The sequence below is a fragment of the Mchenga conophoros genome, linkage group LG4 (genome assembly GCF_057382185.1).
Source record: "Mchenga conophoros isolate Kocher_MC1m ecotype Shallow Benthic linkage group LG4, M_conophoros_male_GT1.1, whole genome shotgun sequence".
Classification (NCBI taxonomy): Eukaryota; Metazoa; Chordata; class Actinopteri; order Cichliformes; family Cichlidae; genus Mchenga; species Mchenga conophoros.
Window position 1 is genome coordinate 26,703,500 of NC_140529.1, and position 20,507 is coordinate 26,724,006.

Consider the following 20,507-nt stretch of genomic DNA (forward strand, 5'->3'; position numbering starts at 1 on the left):
TTGCTAGCCCATACAGATCTTAGCACTTCTATAGTACTTTGCCGCACTGACAATACAAAGTATATGTGGCTATTGGATGATTTTTAGCTCAAATTTGTAATGTACACTGGGTAACTGGTTCATATTGAGGTCGAATAACATTCATACCATAAATGAACCGCTCTGGAGTCTGTTTGGAACGATACAGAAACCACCTTCTTCAAAGCGGCCTTGATGCGGTCAGTGTCAGTCTCTGTTTTGGTCTGCAAATGAGTGTGATTACTGTGTTCACACCTGCACATATGAACAGCACCAAATGGAAAAATGAACCAGAATTCAATTTACATGGATTAAGCACTGCCGCTGTGAAAACACCTTATGTGTGTCTTTCAAATACAGACACACACAATTATCTTAGAAGAAGCTTCAAATGCAAACTGTAAACAGGAGATGACTAAAGCAGGATGTTTAGTGATCAGTCAAAGCTATCTCACTAATGAATGGGCATTCCCAGAAAAATGATATCACACATGAACTCAATCTCACTCATTAGAGCTAATGCTCTGCATTATGTAACTGAGGTTTTTTCTGCAATCAGTGTCACTCTGAGTTCAGATGAAATGTTATATAGCAAGAAGAAGTAGTGCATGCACACACCCTTTAAACAAATTACATCATTAAAAACATTTTTAATAAGAGTAAATTCAACCTACATTTGTTTACAAAAGTTCAGATAGTAAACATTAAAGTGCTACTGAGCAAAGGTACATTAATATAAAGCACTCAGAGTAAACAAAAACAACAAAAACGCAATTTCATGATCCCACTTTAGTCTAATTCTACAGAGACATGTTACAGTGTAGTATGCACTTATTAAAAAAATACTGTGGTATTAGATTTTACATCACAAGTGTAATAACAACAAAGGATTGGCCTTCACTGCCAGTGGGCTACTCAAGACCTGACGTGGCTGTCTGTATGTAAACATATACAGAGACAAAATATACAAATACAAGTAAATGTTACTTCAGTTACAAATAGTTATTAAAAATTCTGTTACAGCTGAAATCACACTAGTGTATTTCTAACAACATACACTTTTCAGCAAATGCACAGGCACAAGCAATGCAGGCACATGAGGTCCAGGTTCACCCCGAGGGGGTTAAAAGGTTCAGGGGACACAGACCCCACAATCATCTCTCTGTTAACTGTGCCAAACGGCATACAATGTGCACAGTGCTACACTCAGATAAGGGTCTTTCAGTTTGTGAAACCATGCAGCATGGGGAACTCCAATAAACCAAACAGAGATATTTTCAGTGATCATCCTGAGCTAAAAAGACAGTAAAGGAATCCTGTTAAGGATTTATCTCATGCTTGATATATTCATCATGACAGTGTCCTTTTGGGTTTAACATCCAGCCCATATGTGACATTTACTTTGCAATGCTCCACTAACCTTTAAGGCCGGATGAGCACACAGCAGGATGGGTGACCACATCTTTCGTTATCTGTAGAACAGAAAGAAAAATAATGAATGTTTGTAAAATGAAAGATTCTTTCAAGAGCTATAACAATAAGACAACAAAAAAAGTCCAGAAACACAGTTTTGTCTTTGTGTTTTGGCATGTGACCTAATACCGTAAAAGATTGATTTTGATTATTTCAGCTATACTTTTTTCTATATCCAGCTCTTCAGTTTTAGTGATGATAGCAAAATGCAGACCAGACAAGCATTTTTTCAGGATGGGATGTTTTTGACTTGCAGTCATCTGACCTTAGTCACAACTAGGTATGTGCTTCACTAATAAAGACCAAACATTAGGGAGGAAAAGAAATATCTAAGATTCATCAAGACTAATGCAGTAGCTGATCTATTAAAGTACTAGAACAATAGCAATAGCTACAAATAGAGTTAAAAATTAGCAATAGCTCTACACTATATGTGCAGCACATCAGTTTCATGCTCCATAGTGTTTCATATCTGAACTATGTTAAACTGCATTGTCCCTTTTAAAAAAAATAAACTAAAATTGAAACAAAAAATCTCAACACTCACAATTCTGTGTCCTCGATGTAGTCAGGCTCAACTAAAGTCTCTCGTCGTCTCTTACAGGCATCTAAGATCTTTTTCCTTGGTCCTAAGGGTATATGGATGCTCTTAAGGTCATGATCGGAGCACAGTAACAGCGCTGCAAGATCAATCTTCTCCCTTTTGAAGATGGAGAAAAAGTCATTCATGCTCTGGGTGGCGAGGAAGACCTCCAAAGGGCTTGTATCAGGCTCATCATCATCATCCAGCCCTAGTTCAACTTCTTCCCAAGGCAGTTCTTCAACATTTCTCTCCTGTAGGCTGCGTGCACTGCCAATGCTGTCTTCATCTAGACTTGGGTATTGCTGCAATCGACTGCGTAAACGCACATTATTGCCTGAACGGGCCACACTGGCTGCATCGTGACTTCTAAGGTCAAACATTCCTCCGCTCACATAGTTCCTCCTAAACACCATGGTGCCAAGACCGGGTCGGTTGAACAGGGAATCGTGTCCAGAATCAGTGCTGATCTCAGAATAGTCCACATCTGGTCCATGGAGGTCTGGCTCACTCATGGCACGTGAAATGGCATCGTCATTGTCTCTGGGAAACATGTCGCGAACATTGCGCCGGGCACGATCCTTTGGGTTGACATAAGTCCCTTGTTTGACAAACATGACATCATTACCCAATTGAAGTCCAGAGAGGGAGCGCACACTTTTCCTACCATCTTCGTAGATTTTAAAGGTGCCATCTCCTTGTTTTTTCTTCTCCAGCTTCTTCTGGATCTTTGTCTTCCCTCGGCTTGTGGCATGGAGAGTTGCCTAATAGGATAGTAAGCATGCAGCAATGAGGCGCACATCAGAAATGAAAGACTTCCATCTTAAAAGCTTTTTCAAATTTGAGACAAATATTCTTAAATTTTGTGTCTATCTTACATTAGTAGTAACACATTTTAATAGATTTATTTATGGTAGATATTTTTCACACTGTTGCCATCCTTTCTTGGTATATGTGTTTTGAATTATTGGATGTGCTTCCATGCAAATTGAAATACACTGTCATTGTATTTACTACTGATAGCTTTCCCCAAAGCAATACATTAATTTTACTTATATGTCTTGACATCTTTGAATGGATTATCATGAACTTTTGCACAGTTTCACCAATCCATCCATAAGTAATCCATCTAGATCAGGGGTGGGCAATTCCAGGCCTCGAGGGCCGGTGTCCTGCAGGTTTTAGATCTCTACTTGGGTCAAAACACCTGAATCACATGATTAGTTCGTTACCAGGCCTCTGGAGAACTGCAGGAGATGTTGAGGAGCTAATTTAGCCATTTAAATCACCTGTGTTGGTTCAAGGACACATCTAAAACCTGCAGGGACATCGACCCTAGAAGCCTGGAGTTGCCCACCCCTGATCTACTGTTAAGACTTAAAGTTAGGGATGTGGCAGCTTAACAGACAGGTGGGTTAGCTAGCTGTCTGGTTTTCTTCACCTGTGTTGTTGCTGCTTTTTGAAGGTTTTTCATGAAAAAATCTGAAGACAACATTTTGGCGGTACAGACGAACCAAGAAGTTTGTCTTTTTTTTTTTTCAAGGTACTCTAGAATTTTATCAGTTTGTCACCAATTAGTAGGTACCTGTCCAGTTTAAAGTGGCAGCTAACCAAGCTTGCTACATATTTTTTAGCACACTATCCTGTTCATATACAATCATTTCTGGCTACAAAGCACCAACGTGGCAGGAGTCAAAATGCTCACGATGAGGAATCAAAAAGCAGAAGACTTCATGGTGGTTACATCCAACTTTTACATACAGTTTATAGTCTTTCACCACTTGAAGTGGCTTATGCCTTATAAAGTGTAACATATTTTGTCTGTGGCTAAACAGGTATAGCAGCAGTTCAAGCCAGTGGCAAGGAAAGGCCTGGAAAAGCATGAAAAAATATAGAGTTGAGAACTCTATATCCTTACTCTTTTCAGGCTTTGCAATTAAGAGAAGAAGCTCTTTCTAGGTGGCAACAATCCAAAACAAAAAAACTAATTACAAACAACAAACCTGGGAATATGGCACACTGACAGTGGCTGTGTTTAAGTTGAGCAGCTTGTGGCTAAGAGAGCTGCTCGTGTAGCTGGAGAAACTCATGACATCTGATGCAGACGTCTCAGAAACTTCCTTGTAAAACTTTCTCTCCATACGTTTGTGGTGCTTCTTCTGCATCTTCATGCATTCTTTGATTCGCTGTTCAGCATCACGAAATGCCCGATCCTTCAGCTTGCTGACCAGCTTGGGATTAAGGCTTGTCTGCTTGGCAGCGATGGAATCCAGGTAGCGGACACAATCCATGTGATTCTTCGTGGCAGCCATGTCCAAAGGTGTGTGGTAGTCATTATCCAAGCACCATATGTTGGCACCAAAAGATACCAGGAAGAAAAGGCAGTTGAGGTGACCATTGGCAGCTGCCAGGTGGAGCGGCGTGTTCCCCCATATGTCACACTTGTCTGGGTTTCCCCTGAAGGTCACAAGAAAAGTGTAGACACATTTAGAAAGTAATTTATTGACTATTTGGACATTCTTATTCAAAATATGTCAATGTCAATTCAGTGTCATTTTTATTTTTATACATTTAAAAGCAGCAAAGTTGACCAAAGTGCTTCACAAGTTAATGAAAAAGAGAAAAAAAGACATGAGATGAAGTAAAACATAATATATTTAATTCATTTAATATAAAAAAAAATGAGGTAGAGGATTCTTTCTTTCTGACTAGTGTTCAGATATCTCACTTGTGATTAATCATGTGATTTTTGACCGTGATTTCACCACTGAACTGCCAATTACGGGATGTTAAATGGACCTCTTTTAATCATTTAAACCTTAAGAACTACATTAAGTTTCAGCAAATAACTGTTGATCTTCTGTAGTTTTGATCAATTGAAAAATGGATCAATTCTTTTTTCCACAGTGGAAGCACCATAATTAAATGAATCCTTTAAAAGAAACAATTGCCCTTCACTGACATTCCACGACCTTAGGGTTACCTCTATCTGTGTTGTAATGTTGCTGTCAGTCTGTAATATGACCACAAGCTTGCTGGTGCCACAGCTACACTACCTGTATCTTATTACAGGAAACTGTAAAAAGAATGAGCGCGTGAATGGCAATGTCACACTAAAGTCCACAGAACAAAACACATTGTTACAGCTGAGTTAGATTACTTTGAGGGCAAATTTTCCTTTTTTTTGCCCCTGCACATTTCCTACCCCACCACAGGTCGATTACGCACATTAGAGCTCATTATCATCATTTTTTACAAACTAGCATCCCATGAAGAAACTTTCTGGTAACTGGTCAAAAACAGCATGTATTCATAATGCACAACTTATGTGTGCCCAGTACACCTAAACCGAGGTAAATTTATTTTAGGCTATTATTTCTGTGGATTTTTTAAAAAGTATACAGTCTTTTGCTGGCATCACTCTTCCTGTATTTACATTCTTATTGAACTGTCTTGTATCTTATCCATTTCCTCCAATACAGCCACATACAGAGTGCTGATACCAAGGACATGAAACTACTGTTGAAGTGAAGCTGTATTATTGATGGCTGCTGTTGCACAGTTTTCATTGGGAATGTATGTACAAAGTCCGCCATAGCTTAATTTAGCAAATCACACCACCTTTATGGACAGTAATAGATTTAAATATGCAGCTTTAAAAACAAGCATTATTTGAGTTCATGTGAAGAGTGACTTTTGTCAGTTTGCATGAGTGAGTGTAAACACCAACCACCCAGAAAGTAACAATAAAACAGAGATTAAACAAAGGCATCATTATTGCCCTTTTGTGCTGTAAAACACTGAAACGACATTATCTTTTCAACTCGGGTGAAAAGATAAATTGAAATTAGATATTCAGGTTGCACGTTGAGACAAAATACTTAGAACCTTCTACAATCTCTATACTCTATATACCATACAGTAGCTGCAGTAAGGGGCCATCTAACTTCATAGGTTTATGTATGTAATTTATACCTGTCCTTGTAAAGTCGATGATTACAGTAGAGCGCACATTTTCCTCATCTGCTCTTTATGACATTATGGGCTGTTTGCTTCTTTACTCCCTGTGACAGTTTGATGTTACTGCATCTGTAATATACTTGCCAAATACGGCAGAGGAGGCATCTTTCCCATGAAGCATGTCAGGCAGCATTAAACTTATCTTATATAATGGGGCCTCTTGGGGTTGAATTATTGGAGGATTTGATGTTTAATTTTAGCATCACATGTCAATCAGTAGTTTATATGTGCGCTTATTAGCAGAGGTGCTTAGCCGCTATCACCAGATGATATGTTTGGTCTGCTGTTGAGAACGTTTCAGAAACACTTTAAATTCATAATGGCCCCATTTGGGAGGATTTGGGGGGGGGGGGGGGGGGGGGGGATGCAAAACAGGTCAAGTAGATGTAATGATAAATGGGCTGTTCCATGTGAACACCAATCACATTTGTAGATTTTGCTCAATACGGACACCGGCAAAGATGCAACAACTCCCTAATATGATCTAATTTGCTATTAATTCGATAATTCTTTTTCTACCACTGGAATTACATTTTCAAAATATTACGGAGGGAATAGAGCAAACTGTCCAAGACAAACTCTGTTTTAAGGAACTTGCATCATCTTATCATCATGGAATCATGCGCGTCTGTTATAGGACAAAATAGATTTTCTTTCTACATGTAATTCTCTGATTCTGTACTAGCATGAAATAACATCTCCACATCATGAGATGACTTTGAGCAGTGTCATGAGCTGAGCTTTTAAAATTTATGGTAGAGTGCTTCATTTGAACATGACACATAACACACGCTGTTATTTGAAATTCAAAGCTGTGTGTGACCTGAAAATAGATGGATAATAAGGGTTAAAGTGGCATCACAATGTTGGATGTTGAACCTCAGCCAAAATTCCACAGAAACAACGCCACTGTCTAAATTATCTGTTTAAAGAGGTTTTGTTCTTATCAAACAAAGATTTAAAGTCTAAATTAGAATATTAAGATCCCCCCCATCTGAAGACATAAGGTTCATTCAGATTTTGTGGATTTCTGATATTTCTCTGCTACTACGCTATAAATATATTCATATTAAAAGGCAGCCTCTATATTTTTAAGACCTGGCCTAACAGCATATCTACGTGGCTATTTTCTGTTGGTGAGACTGAAATTAGGTTACAGTAAAGAAAAACATTGTTTTAGTGTTATTTCAGTGCCTGTTAAAAGTCTTGTAATAAGTGTAAACATTTTATGGTTGTGCTACAAAAACGCCCGTAGTTTAAGCAGCCATGTCAATTTCTGCAGAAACATACGGGCTTATGCGTCATGTTTATGGCCCTTTATCATTTTGCGCACAGTCTCATAAATCATACTCACCCCCTCGACACAATCAGTCGCAGAGCTTCCAGGTTGCCGTGATAAGCTGCCCATAACGTCGGTGTCATGCCATCCTCATCCGGCGCGTTGAGATCCTTCCGAGTTGCCTCTTTAAGTAGGTCCAGGTAGCCATCCCGGGCCGCCTTATGGTATCTGTCATTCATGGTGCACAATTAAGTCACCCAGCTCGACCCCATTCCGACGCGTCAATATTGCTACCATCGTCTTCTTCGTGTGGGTACACAATGGTAGCTGAGCGGCTAAGGGGGCAGTTTACCCCCCTTTTCACTCAGAACCATTTGGTCAGATCAGACACAGACCGCAGTGAAGAACGCGTCGGTGGTATCCAAGGACGCGCTGCAGTACAGTGCTTCCGGTGGCCGAAAGGTCCCAATTCGCCCAAACCTACAGCTGATATATTATTTATTTTTAAAGTGACATTCAACATGTCAGGGAACAAGACATGAAACACGCTTTACTCTGCTTAAAAAAATAGCTGCCCTGGTTCTTTAATGTATTGTGATATTTGAAAATGCTATTAATATTTCTTTAAGTTTTCTTTATTATTATTTTTTATTTTTCAAATTGAGTAATAAATCTTATTACATCTACTAGCTTTAAAAAATAAATAAAATAATTACACTAAACTACATTAAAGTTGGAAACAAATAAATTATTGACCTCATAGCAGTTGGAACACAGGGGACAAAGATTTAGTTGATTTGTTAATACTGTTTAACCTTTTGAATAAAGTATTATTCATGCTTTAAACCTTATGCTTCGAAGAAAAAAAAGCAAGGCACACAAAGAATTATTTCATTAGGACAAAGGAGTGTTTCAAGAAAGAAGCACCTCAAATCTCAGCCCCACCCAAATGAAAAGAGCAATGCTGCCTCATACGTTTGTAAGTTCTCAGTCACCCTACTCAGATGAAACTTCGTTGAGGACACAGATCTCGATCATGTGCAACATCTGCCACAATTTATACGATAAAATAGATGGTAGATCACTTTATATCATGGGTAAAATTTGTGGCTGTTCATCACTTTGCACACGCATTCGCATAAATCCTTACCAACCCATTGCCACAATCGCCTGATAACACAACTGATAACACAGACCATAAAATTAGTGTCATGCCATCCGTATCCGGAAGAGATCCTTAAAAGTTGCTTCCTTTAGCAGGTCCAGGAAATCATTCCAGCAGCTTCGTGGTACCCGTCATTCATGGTGCAGAAGTGGCAGTCTGAATGTGTAGAAGCACACAGTGACACAGAGTAGATATCAGTGCTTCTGATGGTCGAGGTGGTCTGAAACTGAGATGACATCTTTGGGGCTCTAAAAAGAAAAAAAAATCCAACCCGAAACGGAAACATTTCCTGAGGTTTTTATTAATTATTTTACACCACATTGCATCTCGTTAGGAAACAAAGACAAAACGTGCTTCACTCTGCTAAATGTGCCATTTTGGATCTTTAAAATAAATATCAATATAAAAAATATTTTAACATCTCTTCGACTTCTCGTTATTCTTTTCAACTCATTTTTCATGGTGTGTGATAAATCTCAATCCAATGTAATCAACTTCATTCAAGTTGGAAAAAATCAGAGATATGAGAGGTATCATTATGACGTGGACACAGAAGACAAGAAGTGTCACTGTCCTTTTGAATCAACTATTGTTCTCACTTTAAATCTCCAGTTAGAAAAATGCATGGCACACAAAGAATGATTTCATTAGTACAAAGGATTGCTGCAAAAAAGTACCTCAAATCTCAGCCCCACCCCACTGCAAAGCGTAAAACTGCAGCATAAGTATGCACGTTCTCAGTAAGACTACTCAGACTACTTGGAACTTCCATGACAAAATAGAGATGATAAAATAGACAGGTAGATCGCTTATTTAAAAGGATTAAAAATGGAAACAACTTGAAGCACTGAATTAAAAAAAGATATTCACTTAATACAACCTACACCCATTTAGACATCAATGGATTATTGCTGCCTTACAGGCAGTTCAAATAAATTTATAACAATAGGATCACAGAAAAAAAGAGGTAACACAAAACCTCGAAAGCATTAAAGCAAAAATTTGTTTCATACCATTTGTTTTTTTTCTACTCTGTTTGTTGTGGCCATGCTAGTAAAACTTCCATGACACCCATAGCATACCTTGCATAACAATAAAATGTACTGTATAATATCAAAACACAGCTGTTTATGAGAAAATAAACCAGTTCCTTTTTTTTTAGTTTCTTTAGAATTTGTGAGAAAACAAGTCTTATTCTTGGAAACATCCTTTGAACTTTACAGAAACATTAAGTCCAAAACACACTCTGTTTGGAGTACTTTTTGCTCGTAGCAGATTTATTGATATTTATGACTCTTTGTAGATCATACTACAGTGTTTTCTTGGGCATATAAATGTAGTGACTGTCTAGACTGCTCATAGGATCTTGTTGAGACAGGTAGGCTTACAGGTATCCAGTAACTTTTCACTATTTTTAGCTCATGTCCTGATTTTCGTAAAATCAGGACAGGAGCTTGATTTTTCTCTCTGATAAGCACCATTTTTTTAAAATAATATTATACAATTCTTTCACCTGCTCTGTTGTAATTCTTTATTTAGATGGCATGGGATGCTGTTGGTGAATTCAAGAAAAAAAGCACAGCTGATCTAGTTATATTTTAACTGCAGGAGATATTTTTTCTGATTTTGAACACATTACACATTATTGTACACACTATGTGTAGTAGAAGTGTGGAAATAGAATTTTGTTTGTTGATTTAAAAATTTGTTTTGTTTTAGATAAAAAGAAAAAGACCAAATTGTGCTGATTTGGCATTCAGAGAAAAGTTTCTTTTGCGCAGGATCACTCTACTAATAGCAACCAAGACTGGGTGTGGCTGTTAAACCTGTCTTGTCTTATATAGAAACAAATCCAGCAGAGAACTCACCTGTGAGCAGAGAGAGTAGCCATGTCTATCAGCTCTTGCTATGAGTTTAACTGTTTGACCACAGGAAATCAATGTGAACCCTGCAGAATGATGGCCCAGGACAAGGAAACAGAGGAGGTCCACCAGTCAAACAACATAAATTCACCTTGTCAGGAGGGAAGCAAGGATGAACCCGAACTGAAGATCTCTTCTGCAGAAGTTGGGAAGGAAAAAAGCCAAAGTTGGGGATGGATGGGATCTGGGATCATATGTGTAAACATTTTGATCCTGGGCAGTGTCTTGGTCACCGGGAGTACTTATGAAGATATAAATATCAAAGCCCCTCACCTGCAGATTTTCCTCATCATCATCCTCCTGCTTACCTCCATGTGGATGATTTATTACAGCATCTACACAGCCAGGATTAAAAATGCTGTCAATTACAAGGATGTCCACGCTGGGCCAACTTGGCTCAGGGGTGAGTAAATGTTCAGTTCAGTTTAAGTATTATTGGGTAGTTTTACGATTTTTCATCCGTTCTACATCTTCTTTCTTTTTTGCTCCTCCAGGAGGACTTGTGCTGTTTGCAGTCCTCAGCATTATCATGGATATTTTCAAGCTTGCCAGCTATGTTGGATACCTCCACTGTGGTTCTGCAGTTAAAGTTGCATTTCCCGTGGTGCAAATTGTTTTCACATTTGTGCAGGTAGAAATGAATAATAAAATGCTCCTTACTACATTTAATCTGGTCTTGATGGTTGCAAAATAATTATTGTAATAATTGTAAAATCAATTTGTAGACATACTTCTTGTGGGTCCATTCCAAAGACTGCGTGCAGCTACAAAAGAACATTTCTTGGTAGGTAATTAAGATATTTCCTACCCCTTTCTTCATCATTGTACTTCCAGGTGGTATCTATTTCGATACAGGGAAAGTAACCTAGTTACTGTAAAATCTGTTGTCCAAGAAGCTGTGAAAAATATCAGAGTAACTTTATACTGGAAATGCTGCAGCCACTAATTATGCTTTTCACTGTCTATGATTCCCAGACCTTCTGAAGGTCTCTTTTTAAAAGGAGGCTATAACCAGTAGTTACCATCTGTATTAAAAGGTGTAGAAAAAGTTCTTGTGAATTGTTTTAGTTAAAAAATGATTTAAAAAAACCTCAAAGGAAGTTCATTTCCTATAACAGTGAAGTAAGAGAACCAGTTTATATTTAAAATTTAGATTTGAAACTCTTTGCTTTAAAAGGAATTTCCATGCTGATTAATCAGGATTTAGCTTGAAACTATAACAATAACCGGAAACATTACACTCATAGGTATTATCTGATATGTTTTATGTTGGACTATCTAATCCTTGTTTTATTGTACCTTCTTTTTATCCCTCAATATTAGTTGTGGGCTGATGCTCACCCTCTCCACAAATCTGGTTTTGTGGATGACTGCAGTTGCTGAGGAGTCTGTTCACCAAACGTTAGTTCCCACCAATCTGGACAACATCACTAAACTCACTGGGCGAAGTTTGTACATCAGTAGAGGTAATTAAAGCAGTTTTTAAAAAAATGTACTAGATAAAAGAGTCGTTATGAAACCACAACATAATTCTTTGGTTTCATGTTTTACAGCAAGTTATGGAGACCGTGAGTGTAAGTGCAGCCACTCTTCATGTAGCATCTTCAAGGTTGCCTACTACTACTTGTACCCTTTCAATATCGAGTACAGCCTCTTTGCATCTGCTATGGCCTACATCATGTGGAAAAACGTGGGTCGATTAGTAGGTGAACATGGCCACGCCAAAATCAAATTCCGTCTTAACGGCATATATATTGGTCCTACTTTTGGAATCCTGTTAGTGATCGCAGGGCTGGCGACCTTCATTGCATATGAAATGGAAATGAAAAATGAAGATGCAAAAACCAAAGAAGAAGCATTGATGATGCACTTTGTCATGAATATAGTCATAGTGAGCCTCATGTCTATTGTGACTGTGATCGGCATGATGATTTACAGGGTTGATGACCGCGAACACGTGTCAGAAAAAAGTCCCACACGCAACTTGGATGTGGGGTTGCTGGTCGGAGCCTCACTGGGACAGTTCGTCATAAGCTATTTCAGTATCATAGCCATGATTTCAACAGGAGTCAAAGACCCCCTGAATAGGCTTGATCTGTCCTTTGCCATAATTATGGTGATCCAGCTTGGCCTGCAGAACTTTTTCATCATTGAAGGTCTGCATCGGCTGCCTTCTCACAAAGTGAAGGAACCATCTGTGATTGTAAATCCTTATGTGGTGGAACCCGGCAATGACATGAACAACCACGAAGGCTCAAACACGAACACAGAGACAAGCCCTGATATGCCAGAAGATAACCTGCAAGGCGACAAGATACAGTACAAATACAAACCGTTGTGGAAGCGACAAGTGTTGAAGGAGGTCTGCATGTTTTTGCTCATGGGAAACATCATTGTGAGTACCTCGTCTCTCGCTGCCTTAAATATGGTTTTTAAAAACTCACTAAATATTAAGGCTCTCTTATTTTTTTTTTATTTTTTACAGTTGTGGATCATGCCTGCATTCGGTGCTCGTCCTCAGTTTGACCACACCACTGAAACTGAATTCTACAAATTCAACGTATGGGCTCCTGTTGTAAACGTGGGACTTCCTTTTGGCATCTTTTACCGAATGCATTCGGTTGCCAACCTTTTTGAGGTGTTTCTGATATCATAACATGGAAGCGTGCAACTTGTACAGCTGACTGGGTGGACACTTAAACCATTTATAACCTGTGGTTTGTTCCAATGATTTTTCTTTACAAATTTCGGTCAAAACTAACTAATGAATACAGCCACTAAGATGTATCTGATTATTTTTTATATGAAAATGCACATGTATTTATAATGTTTTCAGAACTGTTTTTGTTTCTGATCTTGTATTAACTGATTTACACTTCAGGCATGTAAGCACAAAATAAATGCATGCACAAAAAGAAAAAAAAAAGAGTTGTTGTTGTTGTTATTATTAATTCAAGTTTACAATATAAAAGTCCATCCATCCATCCATCCATCCATTCGCTTCCGCTTATCCTTTTCAGGGTCGCGGAGCCTATCCCAGCTGTCATAGGGCGAAAGGCGGGGTACACCCTGGACAGGTCGCCAGTCTGTCGCAGGGCCAACACATAGGGACAGACAACCATTCACACTCACATTCACACCTAGTGGCAATTTGGATTATCCAATTAACCTATCCCCACAAGCTGCATGTGCAATATAAAAGTCAAAGTAATTATTATTATTTCAGTTTCTCATTTATCCCCCCCCCCCCCCCCTTTATTTATTGTAAACTAAATAGTATTGGCTTTTTAATTTAACATTAAATGTATTTTTTTTCTGACTGTACTCACCAAACCATCCATCCATTCGCTTCCGCTTATCCTTTCAGGGTTGGGGCGCGCTGGAGCTGGATCCCAGCTGTCATAACTATAACCACAAGCAGCCAATACTGTAGTGGTGTATTATTTTGAAATGACCATTGAAAGCTAGGACTGTTCGATATAACGATATATATCGGATGACGATATAAAAACGTCTATCGTTTCATTTTACGCTATTGTTTGTTTCGTGGTGTTGCAAAATAAACTGTTTACGGCAACATTTTTTCATGGTTTTGATGGTCACTGTAGTGGCTATATTAATTTCTTAAAGTTCTCTCTTTCTCTTATATTTTATATGACCACACTAGGGACTAGGGTTGCCAACCGTCCCTTAAAAAACGGAATCGTCCCGTATTTAGAAACAAAAGTACACGTCCCGTATTGAGCTAATAAGGGACGCACTTTATCCCGTAATACAGTGGGAATCAAAAGTAGTCTATAACTTTTAATGGAATTAACACTTTGTTTGAAAACATAATTCCCAGCCCCTCTCCTGCTTTGTGACCAATGCGCTGACAGCACACTTATGACAATTCGAGTATGACAAGTCAGATTATCGCTTATCTCATTGGTCGAGGAAAGGTCGCTTACGAAGAAAATACCGGCCAACAGGGAAACAAACGCCGACACTGCGGTGCAAGTCTCGGACAGCACACTGTGCCTCCATAAAATGAAGGTTATAACAGAAAATCTGTCGCTCTCTCTCTCTGTCTGTCTTTCACTCACACAGACACGCACACCGCCACCATCAACTTTGCTAAATTGCTAATGAAAAACATTAATAAGGCAGCTGTGACTGAGCAACAGTGTAAATCCAACTATTTTCACGGTTGTTATGGTCGTGATAATTTTGTGATGCCACATCGAAAAGGCTCGGATGAGCTTTCCAAAGTTCTACAAGTTGTGCCTCCATCGCTTGTGTCCAGATCACACGCTGCACAGCCGTGCTGCTCCATCTTTTTCACCGACGTTTATGTGTTTGCGCGTGAGCAATGTGAGCGCCTGTGGTGACACCCTCACGAGCGATTGATGATCGGGAGCTGGTCGTGAGGTGTTAATCGCTTCTCGTTACCCCACGTATACTACACGATGCACGATGAAGGCCAAAATCGGGCCGATCACCAAATCGGTCGCACGACTCAAAAATCGGCTCAAAATGGGCCAAAAATCGCACAGTGTAAGCCCAGCATTAGAGCAGCAATGTTTGTTCGCTCAGAGAAAGAAAAAAAAGGCTGCAAAAGTACAGGGAGGAATGGGAAAAGGAAAACACCTGGCTGGAAAAGTGCACTATAAAGCGCACTGCACTGTGTGCTGGCGCACTTTTTCCATAGGCATGCTTCTAATGGTGGGCACATGAAGAACACGAGGGGCGTGAAAGCTCGGGGAACCCTTAACCAATTTCTTGTCCACCAGGCATGGCAGAAGCAGATATGGTATGTAAACACTGGTTTGTTTTTTTAAACCCTCTGGTTAAGGTTAATATGGGCATGTGCAGTGAATATCAGCGCTATGTGGCCAGAAGTGTAATAATATAATTTATTTTGTGTAATAAACAACTGCAAGGATAAATGATTACAACAAATAGATGACTAATACATAAAAGTAATACATAGACGAATAATGATGATGAGTTATGATGCGTAATCATGGGAACAAGCGGGTTTACAAACAGGAGCAGCTGATTAGCATTAGAAAAGCTGAAATAATACCTCAGCTGAAGCCAATTGTACTAAATGCACTATATGTGCACTGTTACAAGAATATTTTTGTTCTATTGCTTTCTATTAATTTATATAATTTTAAGTTAAGCAGGACAGAGTTCTTTTAAAGAAAGATTTACTTATATTCTCAAAAGTTAAGCATGACAGGCTTCTGTTTAAGAAAGAGACCTGTTTTACTGTGTTAATGTTGTCATTTTGAGCTAAAAATAAATGGCTAAATGATCATTTGTTTCACATATGGTCATATCACAAAGAATATGCATCTGCTTAAATCAAGTTCAAGTCAAATGGTTAAAAAATAATTTCACACACAAAAAAAAAGCTACCACACTGGGAAGGGTGAAGACAACTGGGTTGCCCAGCCCTGGCCACGAGGTGTCCCTTATTTATTTTTCAGGGAGTTGGCAACCCTACTAGGGACGGACAAGCGCCTGTTTTTATGCATTGTGGTTAGCAACAACGACGGTAACGCCATCGCGTGTCCGCTTGTTTAAGTTCCACATAAAACTTTCACAATAAAGCTCAAGATCCTGTTGAGATTTTTCAAAATAAACTGAATCACTTGAAAGAGCAGATTATTTACGGATGAGAAGTAAAAAAGCCGCCAGGTGCTAAAAAATAAACCTTAGACTCAAACGTTAGAACAGGCTTTTCCCCGCGGCACACCGTGTAATAAATACTCACAAAGAAAACGGTGGCCTTTACAACTTATGTCTTAAAATGTATAGTTTCATGCATCTGTTAAAACACTCGACTCCAGGTACATGACGCGCAGCTGGAAACACTTCCCGCAAGTCGAGCTGCCCGAGATTCACAGAATTTACAGAAAATGTTATATTTTTGTGATTTATATCGTTATCGGGATGATAGATGTCTTATATCGGGTTATGAGATTTTGGTCATATCGCACAGCCCTATTGAAAACAGTGAAGACCTTACAATAAATACGACTAGTCAGATCTGCTTTGCCCACGTCTTTTCCTGTATAGCTTAGGAAAAAAACGAATGAAAAAAATCATCTCCCAACCACCACACACACAAACGAAAAGAATCGGTCAGAAATGTTCACATTTCTAACTTCACTAGCGATTTAAATGGTGCTATAAATACAGAACTTTTTATGTCGAATCACTGGCTGCATTAGTTTTGGGGGGTTTACGCCCTTCTGTTTGAAGACTATAGATAGATTATAGATGCCATAATAATTGAAAAAATACATCCCAGCGTTACCTTTGTACTGGCCCAGTGACTGTAAAGAGAGTTGTGACGACTCACCTGCTCTGACACGCGCCGGTGTTGTAGTGTAATGACCAATTAACTTTCGCCTCTCGAGTTCCTTGCCCTTACTGCCCTTTTTAAAAGTTATAAAACAAATAAGTTAAAACGCAACAAAGAAAACGCTTTCCCAGAGCCCGTACAGCAGATAGGCTACTTATTAATACAACAAGCTTAAAACATAAACGGATAATCTACGTATTTGGGAGTGTTGTGCTTACCTTTGTGTCTGGCAAATTCAAAGCCACACCTTCGCGGGGTCCTTAGCACACGGGTTTGTTTACTACACGTCACCAGGAAGTAGAGCTTTCTGGTGCCAAAATGCAGAGACAGGTGATCGAGCTTAAATTTGAGTTGTATCAGTATTTAGAAGAGATTATTTTTTGAAATAGGCGTTTTAGACTGTTTAATATTTATCAAATAAGAGTAAAGCGCCGTAGCAGGTACTTTTCTCGGTGTGTTTAACTTTGTTCTGGTTTCAGGACACTCAGGATGCCCCTCTTTTTGGAGAAGAGGATGAGAATAACCAGAGAAAAAGGTCCAAAATGAGGTAAGATGTTGCACTTAATGTGTTTTTTTTTTTTTTTTTTTAGCCCAAACCTCCTTAACCACGAACTAAATTCTCCATTTGGGGGTTTCAGACATCCTCTGGTGTCTTTTTTCCATCTCTTCTTCCGAACAAGTGCCATCTTGGTTTATCTCTTCTGTGACATTCTCAGCGGTCGCTTTGTTGTCTGCATGGTCACCATCATACTTCTGCTATCATGTGACTTCTGGACTGTCAAGGTGGGTAACGTTTCACCACAGGGCTAAATGCAGTTATATAAGTAGCTGCCACGCATAATTTTTTTTTTTTATAAGGGAATAGATCGTGCCTCAAGAGTTGGCAGTTCATCTTGTAATTGGAAGGTTGCCGGTTCGAGCCCTGGCTCCGACAGTCTCAGTCGTTGTGTCCTTGGGCAAGACACTTCACCCGTTGCCGACTGGTGGTGGTCAGAGTCCGGCAGCCTCGCCTCTGTCAGTGCGCCCCAGGGTGGCTGTGGCTACAATGTAGCTTGCCATCACCAGTGTGTGAATGTGTGGATGACTGGATGTGTAAAGCGCTTTGGGGTCCTTAAGGACTAGTAAAGCGCTATACAAATACAGGCCATTTACCATTTACCACTGCATTGAGATTTTTTATCTTTTTACTTTATCATTTATTAGAAAAAAATTACTAAATGCATCTGGAAAAGATTATGACAATTTACCTTGTGGGTTTTAGAATGTATCCGGCAGATTGTTGGTGGGTCTTCGATGGTGGAATCAAGTGGATGAAAATGGGAAGAGCCACTGGGTGTTTGAGTCAAAGAAGGCAAGTAGGAACTAATCAGCTTTGAATGGGTCTAAGGAGCTTGGAAAGAAAAGAATCTGATCTTCTCTAAGTTTCTTTAAGATGTTTCACCTCTCATCCGAGAAGCTTCTTCTGTTCTAAGAACAGAAGAGAGAGTCACAAGTTTTTAAGCTTAAAAATGTGTGACTCTCCACCAAAGCCGAAGAAGCTTGTTGAATGGTTTTCAGGGGTTTTATCGATTTTTAGCATTATTTTTGAATCGTTTTTATCATTAACCCGGTTTCCCTGGGTCTTTTCCCATATGTTATGAATAAATCTTTTTTTTCCTTTGGTACCGGTACTGGTTTTATTTTGTTGTATTCATCCATGACACCTTAAAGGCCGGTCCGTGAAAATATTGTTGGACATAAACCGGTCCGTCGCGGAAAAAAAGTTGGGGACCGCTTCCTTAGACTACAATGACCCGGATGACTTAGAACCTTCACAGACATCAGGTATGAAAGGTTTAAACCACCAGCTTATAGATGGAAAAATAGAAAAACAAGGGAAAATGTACATACACAGCCACAATATACAGTCACCTAAAAAAAGAGTTTCCACACTCTTACTGCTTCCATTGGAATTAAAAGAGTAAGAAACATCCAAGTTCTTTAAATCAAATGTACTTGATTAATTGATCAGCAAGTGTAAGAACCTCTAAAAAAGCTGTTGGTAGTTTGCTGACCTGTTGATTTTAGTATGTGGCCATGCCAGCAAATTCACTCCAAGGTCAGATCATATAATGCGATCTGACCTATGCAACCTAGTTGCAACATCTTAGACTCTACAGGCCTCAGTTTGCATGTTTAGAGAATTACTGTGTGGCTTATTTGGAAGGTTTTGTGAGAGAAAAAAACTCTTCTCTGGTATCTTGGTATCTTAGGCCATCTGAACAAACCACAAGTCTTTAGGAATAATGTTCATTGGACATATTTAAAGAAAACCAAACTCAACATGTCACCACATATACTTCTTACTGACAAGACCTGTGCACCTTGCAGTCAGTGAGTCAACTGTGAACACCTCTGGATGCTAAAGTATTGAAATTGGTCCATATGTCAGGATAATGATCCTAAGCACAACAGCAGATCTACACCACACAAAGAAAAGACTCAGAGCTCGAAAACCTCAATGAATTGAAGCAAATGGTACAAAGAAGAGTCCAACACAACATTGTGAGAAACTCATCCAGAAAACAATCACTTCAAGTTCTTTAACTTACTGCTGCTAAAAGTGGTTCTACAAGCCACTGAATCATGGGGTGGACAGGACAGAGTGCACAGATTTATGTGACATCTTCCTTTTTCATTTGACTGATGGTGATATAACATGTGTATATATATCTTTAAATATGTCTACTTTTCTTAACAGACGCACAGCAAAAACACAAAGTCCAGCGCAGAATCCCGGGTATTCTGGCTCGGCCTTCTTGTCTGCCCCATTTTCTGGATCCTGTTTGTGTTCAGCACTGTCTTCTCCTTTAATATTAAATGGCTGGTCAGTTTAGAGTTTCAGCGTGTAAGACACATTCCTGACAACTTAAATAGCTGCTGATTATTGGCTGACATCTACTTCTTGTTTCCTCCAGGTTGTGGTAATATTGGGCTTGGTTTTACAATGGGCAAACCTGTATGGTTATGTCAGGTGCAAGGTGGGTGGAAAGTCTAACCTGAGAAACATGGCAAAGAACTATCTCGGTGTCCAGATTCTTAAACGGGTATGTGAATCATCATACATTAGCCCTTCTTTTCTGTAGTTTGTCTAATGAACTTTTACATTAATATTTTCCTCTTTTTTTTTTCTTTTTTAAAACAAAGGCAACGAAGCAACCAGAAAGTTTTTGAAGTCAGCTGCTGGATGGGCCTGTTTCTTATTAAAAAAAAAAGGTGTTTGGTCTTCTTTCACAGCACATGGGTGATTTCAATTCCAGGAAGAGGATTTGGATAAGGAAATCATTCCTTTTATCTTGAGGGTGTGCCACTTTGTAGCCTTTGACAACTCATGCATTTTTGTAGCCTCATGGAAAAATACATTTTACTGTGCATTATTGGGAAAATGTATGTAGTTACCTGCTACCTACCCTTTTTATGGTGTTTGATATTGGGTATTGTAAAGACAAAGTGTTTTGCAGTTTAGCTGTAAATTTATACAAAAGTTGGTCATTTTTGTTAAGGTATGTTTATGGGAAATTATATGTTATGGTAAATAAGAAAATAAAGGTTTACTGTCATTTTTGGGTTGAAATTTGAATCTTACCATTGTGGTAGTCCAACTATATTATTGTCGTCAAAAAGTATTTAAAAGGCTTAGGAAAGATTCAGCA

The 20,507-nt window shown here is 38.9% G+C and overlaps 3 protein-coding genes across 12 annotated transcripts; 2 read left to right on the plus strand and 1 right to left on the minus strand.

Moving 5' to 3' along the window:
- Positions 1-444: 444 nt before the first annotated feature.
- ush1ga (Usher syndrome 1Ga (autosomal recessive)) lies at positions 445-17,080 on the minus strand. Of its 8 annotated transcripts, none has more exons than XM_085271322.1 (9): positions 17,034-17,080; positions 16,813-16,883; positions 10,731-10,792; positions 10,404-10,593; positions 8,567-8,691; positions 7,446-7,856; positions 4,075-4,528; positions 2,039-2,835; positions 445-1,490 (listed from the first exon to the last, which is right to left on the minus strand). In XM_085271322.1, exons 6-9 carry the CDS (start codon positions 7,607-7,609, stop codon positions 1,487-1,489), a joined length of 1,419 nt encoding a protein of 472 aa, XP_085127448.1. In that variant the 5' UTR covers positions 7,610-7,856; positions 8,567-8,691; positions 10,404-10,593; positions 10,731-10,792; positions 16,813-16,883; positions 17,034-17,080; the 3' UTR covers positions 445-1,486. The 8 variants fall into 8 exon arrangements, with proteins under 8 accessions (XP_085127448.1, XP_085127452.1, XP_085127447.1 ...); XM_085271326.1 differs by lacking the exon at positions 17,034-17,080 and having other exon boundaries at positions 445-1,312; positions 1,439-1,490; positions 16,813-16,942; XM_085271321.1 differs by lacking the exon at positions 17,034-17,080 and having other exon boundaries at positions 16,813-16,942.
- Positions 10,418-13,327, plus strand: LOC146576229 (proton channel OTOP2-like). Of its 2 annotated transcripts, XM_085271320.1 has the most exons (6): positions 10,418-10,860; positions 10,952-11,088; positions 11,183-11,241; positions 11,781-11,923; positions 12,011-12,852; positions 12,943-13,327. In XM_085271320.1, exons 1-6 carry the CDS (start codon positions 10,425-10,427, stop codon positions 13,111-13,113), a joined length of 1,788 nt encoding a protein of 595 aa, XP_085127446.1. In that variant the 5' UTR covers positions 10,418-10,424; the 3' UTR covers positions 13,114-13,327. The 2 variants fall into 2 exon arrangements, with proteins under 2 accessions (XP_085127446.1, XP_085127445.1); XM_085271319.1 differs by having other exon boundaries at positions 12,011-13,327.
- LOC146576230 (Golgi apparatus membrane protein TVP23 homolog B) lies at positions 17,068-20,414 on the plus strand. 2 transcript variants are annotated; one of them, XM_085271331.1, is made up of 8 exons: positions 17,068-17,145; positions 17,295-17,362; positions 17,454-17,598; positions 17,674-17,829; positions 18,077-18,166; positions 19,556-19,681; positions 19,773-19,901; positions 20,002-20,414. In XM_085271331.1, the coding sequence occupies exons 1-8, from the start codon at positions 17,134-17,136 to the stop codon at positions 20,026-20,028; spliced, it is 753 nt and encodes a 250-aa protein (XP_085127457.1). In that variant the 5' UTR covers positions 17,068-17,133; the 3' UTR covers positions 20,029-20,414. The 2 variants fall into 2 exon arrangements, with proteins under 2 accessions (XP_085127457.1, XP_085127456.1); XM_085271330.1 differs by lacking the exon at positions 17,674-17,829.
- The last annotated feature ends 93 nt before the right edge of the window (positions 20,415-20,507 follow it).

Excerpts from the sequence above, each read along its gene's own strand:
- ush1ga (XM_085271322.1), bottom strand. The coding sequence starts at position 7,609 with ATGAATGACAGATACCATAAGGCGGCCCGGGATGGCTACCTGGACCTA. Across the intron at positions 4,529-7,445 it reads CGACTGATTGTGTCGAGGGG|GGGAAACCCAGACAAGTGTG; the intron begins GTGAGTATGATT and ends TGTGACCTTCAG. Across the intron at positions 2,836-4,074 it reads TCAGTGTGCCATATTCCCAG|GCAACTCTCCATGCCACAAG; the intron begins GTTTGTTGTTTG and ends CTATCCTATTAG.
- LOC146576229 (XM_085271319.1), top strand. The coding sequence starts at position 10,425 with ATGTCTATCAGCTCTTGCTATGAGTTTAACTGTTTGACCACAGGAAAT. Across the intron at positions 11,089-11,182 it reads TTGTTTTCACATTTGTGCAG|ACATACTTCTTGTGGGTCCA; the intron begins GTAGAAATGAAT and ends ATCAATTTGTAG. Across the intron at positions 11,924-12,010 it reads AAGTTTGTACATCAGTAGAG|CAAGTTATGGAGACCGTGAG; the intron begins GTAATTAAAGCA and ends CATGTTTTACAG.
- LOC146576230 (XM_085271331.1), top strand. Across the intron at positions 17,830-18,076 it reads AGTCCGGCAGCCTCGCCTCT|AATGTATCCGGCAGATTGTT; the intron begins GTCAGTGCGCCC and ends TGTGGGTTTTAG. Across the intron at positions 19,902-20,001 it reads GTGTCCAGATTCTTAAACGG|GCAACGAAGCAACCAGAAAG; the intron begins GTATGTGAATCA and ends TTTAAAACAAAG.